The 12,230-nt window shown below is 35.6% G+C and overlaps 1 protein-coding gene across 5 annotated transcripts in view; it reads right to left on the reverse strand.

The window, feature by feature from the left end:
* Positions 1-3,220: 3,220 nt before the first annotated feature.
* The window catches only part of SLC25A21 (solute carrier family 25 member 21), a 283,725-nt gene continuing 274,715 nt past the window's right edge, over positions 3,221-12,230 (reverse strand). For all 5 annotated transcript variants that reach the window (XM_087921918.1, XM_087921917.1, XM_026711276.2 and 2 more), the window contains 4 exons: positions 11,102-11,266; positions 7,973-8,154; positions 5,987-6,039; positions 3,221-3,547 (listed from right to left, as the gene is read on the reverse strand). In XM_087921918.1, coding sequence (XP_087778044.1) covers positions 3,486-3,547; positions 5,987-6,039; positions 7,973-8,154; positions 11,102-11,266 — 462 coding nt within the window. In that variant the 3' untranslated portion in view covers positions 3,221-3,485. The remainder of the gene's footprint in view (positions 3,548-5,986; positions 6,040-7,972; positions 8,155-11,101; positions 11,267-12,230) is intronic.

Genomic DNA, 12,230 nt, shown 5'->3' on the forward strand with positions numbered 1-12,230 from the left:
CAGGAAACCCTATACTATTTCAGACACAGTTCTAACTGTAAGGAAATTTCTCCTTAGTTCTAGGTTGCTTCTCTCCTTGATTAGTTTCCACCTGTTGCTTCTTGGCCTGCCTTCAGGTGTTTTGGAGAATAGCTTGACTCCCTCTTCTTTGTGGCAACCCCTGAGATATTGGAACACTGCTGTCATGTCACTCCTAGTCCTCCTTTTCATCAAACTAGACATACCCAATTCCAGCAACCGTTCTTCATGTGTTTTAGCCTCCAGTCCCCTAATCATCTTGGTTGCTCTTCTCTGCACTCTTTCTAGAGTCCCAGACTAAAGTTTTGAGGAAAAATGTTTTTGTTTTGACTTCTCTTTAAAAACATAATAGGACAAAGATTGGATATTAGAGGAAACCAAAAGGAGTTAAAGATTACTATTAAAGGAGAAGAATACTTAAATTGGCTTATTGATACCGAATGGAAAAATATCTTAACACTGGATATAATGAAGATAATTTTAAGAGTGTTTGCCTTTACAGTTTAAAGATGGAATGGAACAGGAATAAGCTTTACTGGACAAGAGTGAAACTGATCTGAAAGTGGATTTAAAAATGATAAGCTACAAGAATAATGTGGAAAAAAGATGTCATGCTAGATATTAAAAAAGCCAGTAATTAAAGGGATATACAAATAACAAACCCAGAGAGTGACCTGGATAATTTTCCTGTATTGGATATACAAAAAAGGCTTGTTAAAGCTTTGAAGAATTTTGTGAGAAAGAATAAAGAAAAAATGAAAAGAAATCAAGTTCTGGAACATTAAAACAATATTTGAAATGATTAAATATAAAGTTTGATAAAAGCAAAAGGAATGAATAGTTGTTTTAGTCGATCAAGGATATGTGGATAGATATGTTATTCTCTCTGGTAATCCTTAATGTATATTTGCTGACCAGCACTGAAGAATGAGGTTTTAAGGATTTGTTTACAGGTAGTCCTAAACTTATGACCACAATTGAGCCCAACATTTATGTGGTTAAGTGAGAAATTTGTTGTGAGTTTGCTCCATTTTACGACTTTTCTCACCACATTTGTTAAGTGAATCACTTCAGTTCTTAAATTAGTAACATGGTTATTAGGTGACAAATAACGGTTATTAGGTTTCCCCACTGAGTTTGCTTGTCAGGAGGTCGCAAAAGCGGGTCACACAATTCCAGGACTCTCCAATCGTCATAAACATGAATCAGTTGTCAAGTAGCCGAATCTAAATCATGTGACCGGGTTTTTTTTTACTGCAATAGTCATAAGTGTGAAAAATGGTCATGTCACTTTTTTTAGTACCATTGTAACTTTGAACGGTCACTAAATGAACTGTTATAACTCAAAGACTACTTGTATAGATAAGAGATCTAAAATTGGAAGACAAGATCATTTATTGTATTTTAAGAGATGATAAGTTACTAGAATGTTATACTAGTTGAGATGAAGATATTTCTTTTACTTTACTATTTCCTTATTTTTTATTTTTATTTTCTGCAGTATTTTTATTTTATTTTTTATTTCTTTTAGTTTGCATTTTTTATTTTTAATTGTAATTTCTAATAAAATTACTATATTAAAAAGTCATCCTACTGAAAGAAGTTAGATTTATATCTAAACAGCATGATTAATCCTAATCATGTTTTTCTATCACATTCTGCAAACTTTATAGGCTCAGGCAGAAAAACAAGTCTTTCTAGTCATTAAAAGTATCATTTGTTTGTGGTTGAGGATACTATCAAATAATTTTATTTTACTGAAAGATAAGGTTGAAAATATACTTAAAGTCATGTTGGAAGTACAGCCAAAAGCCATCTATGTAAATGTATGCTATTTTTGAATTTTGAACATGCTAAATTAACAACAACAACAAAATAGAGAAATATCATATTTCCTCTGAAGACTTTTAATTCATGTATTGGAAACACATTCATAACAAAACATTTTGTTGACATCAACTACTTACGAACATTTTTAAAAAGCCAGTATAATATAATCTAGGCAATTTTTCTACATGGTTATGTCAACACAAATATCTTTACAAATGTAAGATATTTCTATCTGTCTTACAGATAATATGCCTCAAACATCATTATAAAAATACTATTTTTTTAAAAAAAGAATTCAATTATCTCACTTTTCTTTGAAGTTTTGAGAAATAGTTTTTTAAATCTATATTTCATAGCCATCTTTCAGCATTATAGTCTTTTGAATGCAGTTTGTATTATAAACTAGTAATATGAAATATCGAATGATAGAAGTAAGTATCTTACATGGAAAATAAAATGCAGTTTCAAATATTTGATGAGAGCAAATATTAAAAATGTTAAAACCAGAAGCCATAAAAAAATAGAATGGTTTTCATAGCCAGACTGTTCTCTGTACAGAGGAAATTTGAAAGGTAGAGGCTACCACTAAGAAGGACCTGTCTCTAATGCCTGTTAAAAATATCAAGTGATAATGTTGTTTAGAATTTTAAAGCCCTGAAGTATTTCAAATTGAGTAAAACATAAACTGACAAGGAGCACAGTTGATGCAGAATGAACGGATACATCATTTGATTATCCAGCTTCAAGAAGGATGAGAATCATTAATTTATTTTATTGGCAGAATTGTCGGAGTAATTTTTAATATCAGCTTCAAGCAGCATGTAATGCAATCATCTATGGGGGGGGGCATACTTAATATTACAATCAGTAATAGAGTTACAGATACTTGAGAGAAGTACAACTCCATCCAACTATTTGGTGCTATTTAGTGGTCATCTGAATTTTTGAAACCCAGATATGATAGCCCAGAGTTGATCATGATTTGTTTACTTCATCAAACATGACAGCAACTCCAATTAAATTTAGAAGTACTCAGCTCTGAGTTTATCTCTCCTCATCACCACTCAGGAATCTGAATATAAGACTGGATTCTAAAATCAAGATCTCAGTTTATAACAACTTTATAATGTTTATTTATTTATACTCTGCCTTTGATATTTTTATAAATAAGTCAGGATGGCTAACATGCTCCTTTCTCCTATTTTTCTCTGTAACAATAACCCTGTGAAGTGAATTGGCTGAGAGACAGCAACTGGCCTAAAGTCACCCAGCCGGCTTTCATGCCTAAGGTGAGACTGGAACTTACAGCCTCTTGGATTTTAGGCAGGTATCTTAAACAATAGATTTGTTCAGTCAACGAGTCAACAAGAGATAGATCAAATGAACACTTTTAATTTGCTTGACAGACATACATTATATTCTTTTAAATACTTAGTGGGATAGTATTTGTATCTGGGTTGAAATATATCAACTGAAGAATATTTACTACTATTGGCCTTCAGTAACCAAGGCCATTTATTTTCCACCATTGTACAATTCTCCTTTTCATTTTTAAGCCTATAAATGCTGATGCCCATACTTTTTTATTTGATAGGGATTGTTTTACATTATTTTCAGTCTGAAATTAGTACTTTTGGTCACCAGTTTTCTTGAAGCCACCCATAAACATATTCATAAACCAGCAGCATCACTGCACCACCTAGAAAAGAAAGAATTTTTTGAAGTACAACATTTAAGAAGTAACTCATCATGGAAGGAATTCTGACTTTTCTATACCAATCAGTTGAAATTATTTGGAAATAAAGAAATGTTTGGATCTTGCATTTTATATTTTGGTGTAGAACTTTGTACACACAATATGTATTATACACACAATGTGTGTGTATTATGGGGGAGAAACCATCAAAATGCAGCAAAGCTTTCTTAAATCCACAGCATAAATGTCTTCACTGGTCTAAAGCCAAATAACTGGGTGAATTTCGCTCATGGGAAAAAATAGCTATGTCTATTGGTTATTTCCTGGACAAAATAAACTTTTTATGAAGGGAATCTCCATTGTAAAAATATTAGGAGAAACTATTTTGTATACTTCACATCTAATAGGTATTTCAAATGAAACAATCTGACAGATCTTTTTGAGATTACGCCTTCATTAGCTGCTGAGTAAGCCAACACAAAGAGAAAAACATTCTGTGTTTATTTAGAAGGTGGTAATAGTTTTCTTGTGGTCTTCATCATAGCTGATCAAAGACAAAGTGAACTGGAAGTTTATTATCCTTGGAGCATAATTCCAATTCCCATTATGTAATCTGATCTAATCTAGTGACCATAGTGGCCAACCAACATAGGAATATTCATATGAGAGAATAAATGAAATTAATTTTGATGGTTCTGGTTTTAAACTTCACACACTAATAATACATGCATAACCTGGGGAGCACAGGTGGTCCTTGTTTAATGACCATTCATATAGCAGCTGTCTGTTTGAATTTACGGTGGCACTGAGTGAGTGGTGGTTATAACAGTTCCTTGTAGTTAAGGCTGTTGCAGAATCCCTCAGTGACATGATTGTGATTTGCAACCTTCCTTGATGGCTTCTGACTAGCAAAGTCAATCGGGAAGCTGGTAGGAAATTGCTAGTAACACTCACACAAGGGCCTTGTTAATGGTTCTCACTTATCAGCATCATGGACTTCTGGAACTGCTGTTGATAAGTGGTAGTCATGTGTCTTTTGTTTTTTGTTTTAACTTATGACCACATCACCCAATGATGCAGTTTCTGGTCCTAATGAAGGACTACCTGTATACAAAATGAGTAAATAAATAACATCTGAACAAATTTTTAAAATCCAGGGTCAAATATATCCTTGATAATATTTTTACTAAGACAATCTCCTCCAACTATGTGCCTTTCCAAATGTGTGGATTTGAACCTTTATCAATGGCCATGTTAGCTAGAGAGTCCTGGAAATACACCTATTTGGAGGAAGGTCCATATTCTGGAAAGATGTATTCAGGAACCCAATCTTGGGTATATGTTCCAAAGGGCTGGGGTGGAAATATCCCAGCACCCAACTTCTCACTATTCCTTAAATGTGTTCATTTCTACTCATTAACTTTTGTATATACAATTAAAGGCCTATGCCCATGATGGCGAACTTATGGCACACATGCTGGAAGTGGCACGCAGAGCCATTACTGCTGGCACAAGAGCCCTTGCCCAGAGCAGGTCTACTGCACCTGACAGCTGATTGTCAGGTATCTGGTGCACATGCACAAGGGGCAGGGATACGCAGCAGACATGTCAGCATGCACAGAGATGTGCGGCGCACGCAGGGGGTCATTCATGCATGTGCAGAGATGCACGGTGTACGGGAGGGTCACACATGCATGCGCAGAGATGCAAGGCATGCACGGGGGGCACACGTGCATGTGCATGGGGCGGACCCCCCACGCACACACAATTATCGGCACAAGAGCCCCAAAAGGTTAGCCACCACTGGCCTATGCAATAGCTGGAATAAAATAATAGGCTAATGACACCACCTGACAAAAGGTATCAGTTTGAATTTACAGGTCAGTTATAATGGAAAGAAGATAAGTTAAAACTAAAGTCTGCTTCAACATCTGGCAAATAGGGTAGAGATTTAGGTTTGGGTATGTCCTTTTACCAGATTTTTTTCTTGCTTTTATTTACTGTACCATTGATTGAGCAGTGAGCATGTATGAGGGAGAAAAAGAAACCAAGAACAGTAATAACATAGTATATAATAAGAGACATAATACAAATCAGACTACATATTTGGAGTTTGAAGTTACTGAATCAAAATAAACTACAATGGTACCTTGGTACTCATCGTTAATTGGTTCTAGGAGACACAATGAGTACAAAAAATGATGAATATCAAACACATTTTTCCCATAAGGAATACTGTAGTGAGTCAACAAGGCAGCTGACACTGACAAGTTCTAGCTTGTGCATTGAGTACCAAACGAATGATGAGTACTGGGACATAACGTTCATGTCAAAATGCATTGAGTACCAAATTTGATGAGTTTCAAAGCAGTTGAGTACCAAGGTACCACTGTATATAAATAAAATTATGATAGCATTAATAGTGAATGAGAAAAGAATTACCTGGTCCTAGCCGCATGATCTTGGGAACCAAGCCTTTGTATAAAGCTAGAAATCTGTAGAAAAACAATGAAAAACGTCAGTTACATTGATCGGGGTTTCTTAATAGCTCATCAGTCTGCTTACAACAAAACTTGGACTTAGCTGGATTATGAGCTTCCTGGAATGAAAACGGATACTTAATTTCTGACAGAATATTTTAGTGAATAGTAGAGAAGTGTTGTCCTTATGCAAGGTTGAAAGCATTATATTCTATCCTTTCTGAAACATGCACCATTCTAATGGCTCTACTTTAACTATGTTGTGATTGAGTTCTTATTTTAGACCAGTGGGCCGCGGTCTACTGGTGGCCCACAAGAAAATTTTGGTGGACCGCAGAGAAATCTCACCCTAAGAGCACCCTCACAAAGCAGTTAATCCAGGCTGCGCAGAAACACAAGGCTGCACCGCCCACATGGCCCATGGGAACCCTCCCCGCCCACTCACTCCTTACCCAGCAAACTTGCCTGCTAAATTGCTATTTTTCCTTTTTCTGACCATTAGCTGTTCTGCTGTGCTGGGAGTTTTATATTAGCTAGGAAGCAGGAAATGGTTGGATTTCTTGCTTTCTAGCTAGTCTTTAGATCTTTGGCTCTGCTTTTAAGCACAGTCGAATCTCTCTTAGAACTGAAGGTTCTATTATTCAGTGCAGACTCACGGCAAGCAAATTTTATGTGACAGACTGAGCTGCCGATGGCAGATAGATAAATCACTGAATGATTCTGTGAGCAACTCAATCTGCCTGCCTGCTTTGCCTGATTTTGGGTAAAAGTTGCTCTTTTTAAAATAAAAAATTCAATGTTTACATACATGGTGTGTTGTGAGTTAATTTTATGAGTTTGCTTGCAAGCAAATTTTATGTGACAGATTGAGCTAGCCAATGGCAGATAGATAGATCTCTGAATGAATCTGTGATTCTGTGAGCAACTTAATCTGCCTGCCTGCTTTGCCTGATTTTGGGTAAAAGTTGCTCTTTTTTGATAAAGAAATCAAAATTTATATAAATATTTATAATATGTACATACAAGCCATGCCCAGCCAGTCACATGACCAAGCCACACCCACAAATTAGGCCATGCCCACAGAACTGGGTAGTGGTCCCTGGGATTTAAAATAAGTTTGGTGGTCCCTGAGGTCCAAAAGGTTGGCAACCCCTGCTTTAGACTATTTGCATGCATGAAGTTTGAAATCCTAGTACTATATTGATTCCATGAATACACTAAAGTCATGTTCCAGATCAATTGTGTGCCAGCTCATTAAACAAGCAGATGTTGCATTCTCATTCCTCTATAGACTAGGGTAGAACGCTGACTAAAGAAATGGCAGAAAGTTAGAAATGTGGGAGGATGAGTGGCATTCTCTGAAGTAGCTCTTAGGATGACTTTGATTCTTCAGGTGCAAAACCCTTTTTGATATATGAAACAGCCTTTTCTGTATAATTTGCATCCAGACATAATCAGGGCCTTTTCAACCTACAGTTTTCATTGTGACCTCTAGATCTGCTTAAAACCAAACATTCTTGCTTCCACTAACCCCCTTTGCAGAGATGTTGACAAGCTGTCTTTCCTCAATCTCAATTTGGGCAAACAGCATGTTTTTAGTATTTACAGTTGAAACAATTAAATATAGACTATCTTGGTGTTGGGGGAAAAATGGCCACCCTTGCCCCAATGCACCCATTGATACTAAGGTGTATAAACTGAATGGTCTGCTGTAGAACACTAGAGTCTTTTCAGAATAATATAATAAGAAATTTGTTAAATAAAAATTCAGAAAACTCAGGCTAAAGAAGAATCTTCTTTTAATTTCATGTGTATATTTTGAATTGTGAAGCTTTGAAAAGGTTTGATATATAAATACTATACAGAGAGATTTTTAGGGACCTGATGAAATCTACAGTGTTACATATTGAAAATCTGCAATGCGATTTTACTGAAGTGAATACTTCACCCTTCTTCTTTATAAATGGTTGCCATCGTTTTAAAACAGGTCCTGTACTTGATTTCTCCGGGCACAGGCTGTGGTCCTTGAATCCTACTCTTTGCAACATCGAAAGGGATGTTAATAATTGAGGCAATTGTTCCTGAGGCTAGCCCAATTCCGAACTTTCTCAGAAACTCCAATGTTGGATCCTGGATAAACAAAATAAGCAAACCAACAAAACAGCTGAGAGAAGAGGAGGAAAAGAAAGACGATGGATTGGGGAAAGAGAATGACTGTCATAAAATGAACCAAGTAATGAATATTACCAATTAATGAATATTAATTTTAATGATAGAGTTTAATTGCTATGGATTATTGTTTTAATTATATTATAAACATTATTTTTTCTTATTTTAAAATATAGTATGTAGCTTTAGAACGTACTAAGCAGAATCTGAATGAAAATTATGTATTACTTTAAGTGTTAAATTTAGGGGAAAGATATAAAGGCGTCATACTCTAATCAGTGATTACAGGAGAAATTTTGTGTTAATGAGAAAAGATAATAGATAGTTGAAACAGAACAGACAAAAGATATAAGTATAATGATTTAAATTGAGATGAAATAAATAAAATAGAATTAAGAGAGTAAAAAGAGTAAAAAGAGGGGAGAAGCTATATAGAAAATGTAGAATGGTAAATAAGATATGAAATGGTATATAAAAGTGAGCATAAATTTGAATTTATGTCTGTACAAAAAGATGTAACCCGGGACTAAGCCGCTTTCCAAAAAGAAGTTTTATGTTTTCATGTTTTGTGTTTTGTTTGTGTATGTTTGTTTATTGAAAATGTAATAACATTTTGGGGAAAAAAAAACAGCTGAGAGAAGAGGAGGAAAAGAAAGATAAAATTAAAATAGGAATAGAAGCACCTCAATTGGTTAAAGACTATGAAATAATATGCATTTAATCAGAAAGCTTGCATGATACAATACACTCCTGCTATTCTAGTGGAATGCATTAGGACTTCCAATGCCAGGGCTCCATTTCTTGACAATCCGATTGGCTATGTTTTTACACATGGTCTAAATTGCTGAAGTACACATTTCCTCACACAGGATTTATAAACACAGTTCATAAAAGCAAGACCAGTTCGGCATATGGGGATGATTTGTATAATTGGGCTTCACAATGTACTTAGTATTACTGTATCAAAACGGGAGAAATCTAAGCACACTATTAGCTAATTGGCCAGAATATTTTACAAATGACAGCAACTTCCACCATGAAGCCTACTAAAATGCTCATTTGTGCATTGGACCCCCAAATGTTAAATTAAATAAAGGCTAATCTCAGTCTGCTGCCTTCCTCCTCCAGCTTTTTTTTTTTTTTTACATTTAAGCTTTGCGTGTAGCTGATGCACTGTACCAAGGGGGCCTGGCTTCCTGCTATTAACAATCCAGCAACGTTAGAATTGCAGAGCAGATTTCTATGCCTTTCTGTATCAGGAACAGTAGTAACTCAATGAAGCAGATTGGCTGAAGAATGTACAAAACATTTTGTCCAAAGCCTACAATTTCGCCTGGCTTTGAAAAATTCATTAACTAGCTATCGATAAAGCCATCCTTAAAACAACAGCTTTCTACATGTGCTGACACAATCCAGCAGTTCATGCTTTCTCAGATGGCCTTCCTACCCAGGACATTAGTTTAGTGAGAGTAAAATTTCCTCAATAAAGTTTTAATCTCACGTGTGTGAATACTGCAAACTGCGAGTGAATTCTGTTATGCTAAGTTTCCTGTGGAGCCTGTTTATACTGTACAACCTAAAAAAGTTCTTTTGCCATTTTGTGCCATGCAAGTACCGAAAAGGTCTTTTGAATGTATGGGGTAATTTGCTGAATGAAGGTCCTTCAATGCAATCTTTCCCAACCTGGTCCCTTTCTAGATGGATTGAGTTCCAAGTCATATTGCCTTCACATTGCCCTCACATTGTCCATATTAGTTGGAGCTGATGACAGTTGTAATCCATAGTAACTGCAGGGCACTATATAAAGAAAAATTCTTAGAGCAGCTTCATAGAGGAGGATGCCATATTTGGTGTGCTCCTCAATTCTCAAAAGCTGAACAAATATGGACAATCCTTGAAGTTCAAACCAAATACTGTACATTGTTCATACAATATTAGTTCTGTTTGGGCTTAGAAATGTCCCAGTTAACGTCTAAAAGACACATACTATTGGATCTATTAGTATTGGAATTTGTATTTCCAGGACTCAAGTTTTAATACCTTATCCTATGGGGACAATAGTTTCACTGCAAATCTAGTTTTCAAGAATCAAATATACTGCCTACTTTCCAATCGTACTGTGGAGGTCCTCCTGTTTATGTTCCTTTGTGAGCGTAGCAACAGCTTCATTATTCTGATAGACTTACTCTTTTAGTAGATATAACACAATAGGTTAAAGGGCAAGTACAAGTTAAAGGGTGTTTGGAGTTCAAACACTAACATTTGTTTGGTGTATTCATTTGTGGCTCCGATGAAATCCATTTGTTCACAGGTACATTAACTTATCTTATGTAATACTATACTGCAGATTTTAAAAAGTCCACCTCTGTCACATATGCACTCTGTAGCCTTAAGACAAGCCATTTGCCCTTTTAGATCAACACTGTACTTCCAAGGAGAGCCAACTAAATGTCTTGAACATGTTTGTTTATGTTAGCTATCATTATAATTTTAATTTTCAAGGCTGCTCTCTTGCTGATGGCCTTGTAAGGCTTACAGGAGGTTAAAAGAAATAATAACAGCCAGAACAAGAATACGTAATAAATGATCATGTTGGGAGAAAAAAATCAGTTCAAATGATGGATTCAAATCACTTTTTGGTCCAGTGCCTTGGGGGAAGAGTCAAACCTTCAGGTTTTCTTAAAGGAAGTAGGGTAAGAGTCACAGGGATCTTGGGTTTAGATGCAAGATGTGAGAGCACTATTACTCCCTTTGGAAGGTCCATAGGACCAGCTTTGGAAAAATGGAAGTTATGGAAATATTTGGGTCTCACCTGTAGTACTCAGTTTTTTCAACTGTTTGAAAAAAGTTGGAACAATATTCCTTATCTCAGATGGGTCAGTGAAAGAGTTTAAAATAATGTACATACCTTATTGGCAGGAATGATGTTTTTCACATTGAAGTAGAATCCAAAATAGACCATATTAAAAACTCCATGACGTCCCAAAGTAGCAGACAGCCCTTTGTTGAGTCCACTCAGACCCCACCCATTGGCCTGAATAATTTGGTGAGCTTTAGCAAAGGTGGATGGTTGCTATACAAATAAAGCAAAAGACAAAACTTCTCTATAAATATTTCAGTAGTGTACATAACTGGCTTAGGAAACTGGGTTTCCTTGTCTGGGAACAGACTTGAACTTGGATATCTCCAGTCTTAGTAGAGCCTTGTATCTTTCACTCATTATTTTTAATTTTTCATCATGAACAATAAAATCAATTATGTTTTTTATTCATTCTTTTCCCATGTGTACATATAAATAGATTGATGCTCACACTATGTATGTAAAACAAAGATAACTTTTTCAACTATCCTATCCTCATTCCTTTTTGGATATCGGAATGGTTCCATCAGGTTTTTTTTCTTACTTTCTATTTTTTAATTTTTAATTTTGAATTCCTAATGTTTTTCTTCCTTGATATAATTTATCCAGACCTTGCAGTTTTTCACCAACTGAATCATATTTTGTTCTTTTAGTAACATTTAGTGGATTGTAACATTGAATATTATGAGTCAATGGATTCTGATTTCATATATATCCAAACTAATCTAGACAAACCAATCCATATTTTTTCATGTGCACTTTACCTTTTCATTAAACCTATATCTTCACTTCCCTGCATATTTGGCAAAGCAAAACCACTTTCATTTAGATACTTCCCCTTTCTCTTAAATTTCACAGACAGGCAAATTATCTATGTGACTTTTATTCATTTCCTTCTTTAACCCAGTGGTCAGTGGTGGGATTCAAAATTTTTTTACTACCAGTTCTGTGGGCAGGCAGGGGAAGGATACTGTAAAATCTCCAGTCAGAGGTGATATTTTCTGGTTCTCTGAACTACTCAAAATTTCTGCTACTGGTTCTCCAGAACTGGTCAGAACCTGCTGAATACCCCCTCTGCCAGTGGTATGTTAACCATTAAGCAGACTAAGCATGTGCTTAGGGCACCAGGCCCAAAGGGGGTACCACAAAGTTGAGAAAGAAAGAAAACCCAATGAAG

Source organism: Pseudonaja textilis, chromosome 1 (assembly GCF_049901715.1).
Source record: "Pseudonaja textilis isolate UNSWEBS1 chromosome 1, rPseTex1.2, whole genome shotgun sequence".
In the NCBI taxonomy this organism is placed as follows: domain Eukaryota; kingdom Metazoa; phylum Chordata; class Lepidosauria; order Squamata; family Elapidae; genus Pseudonaja; species Pseudonaja textilis.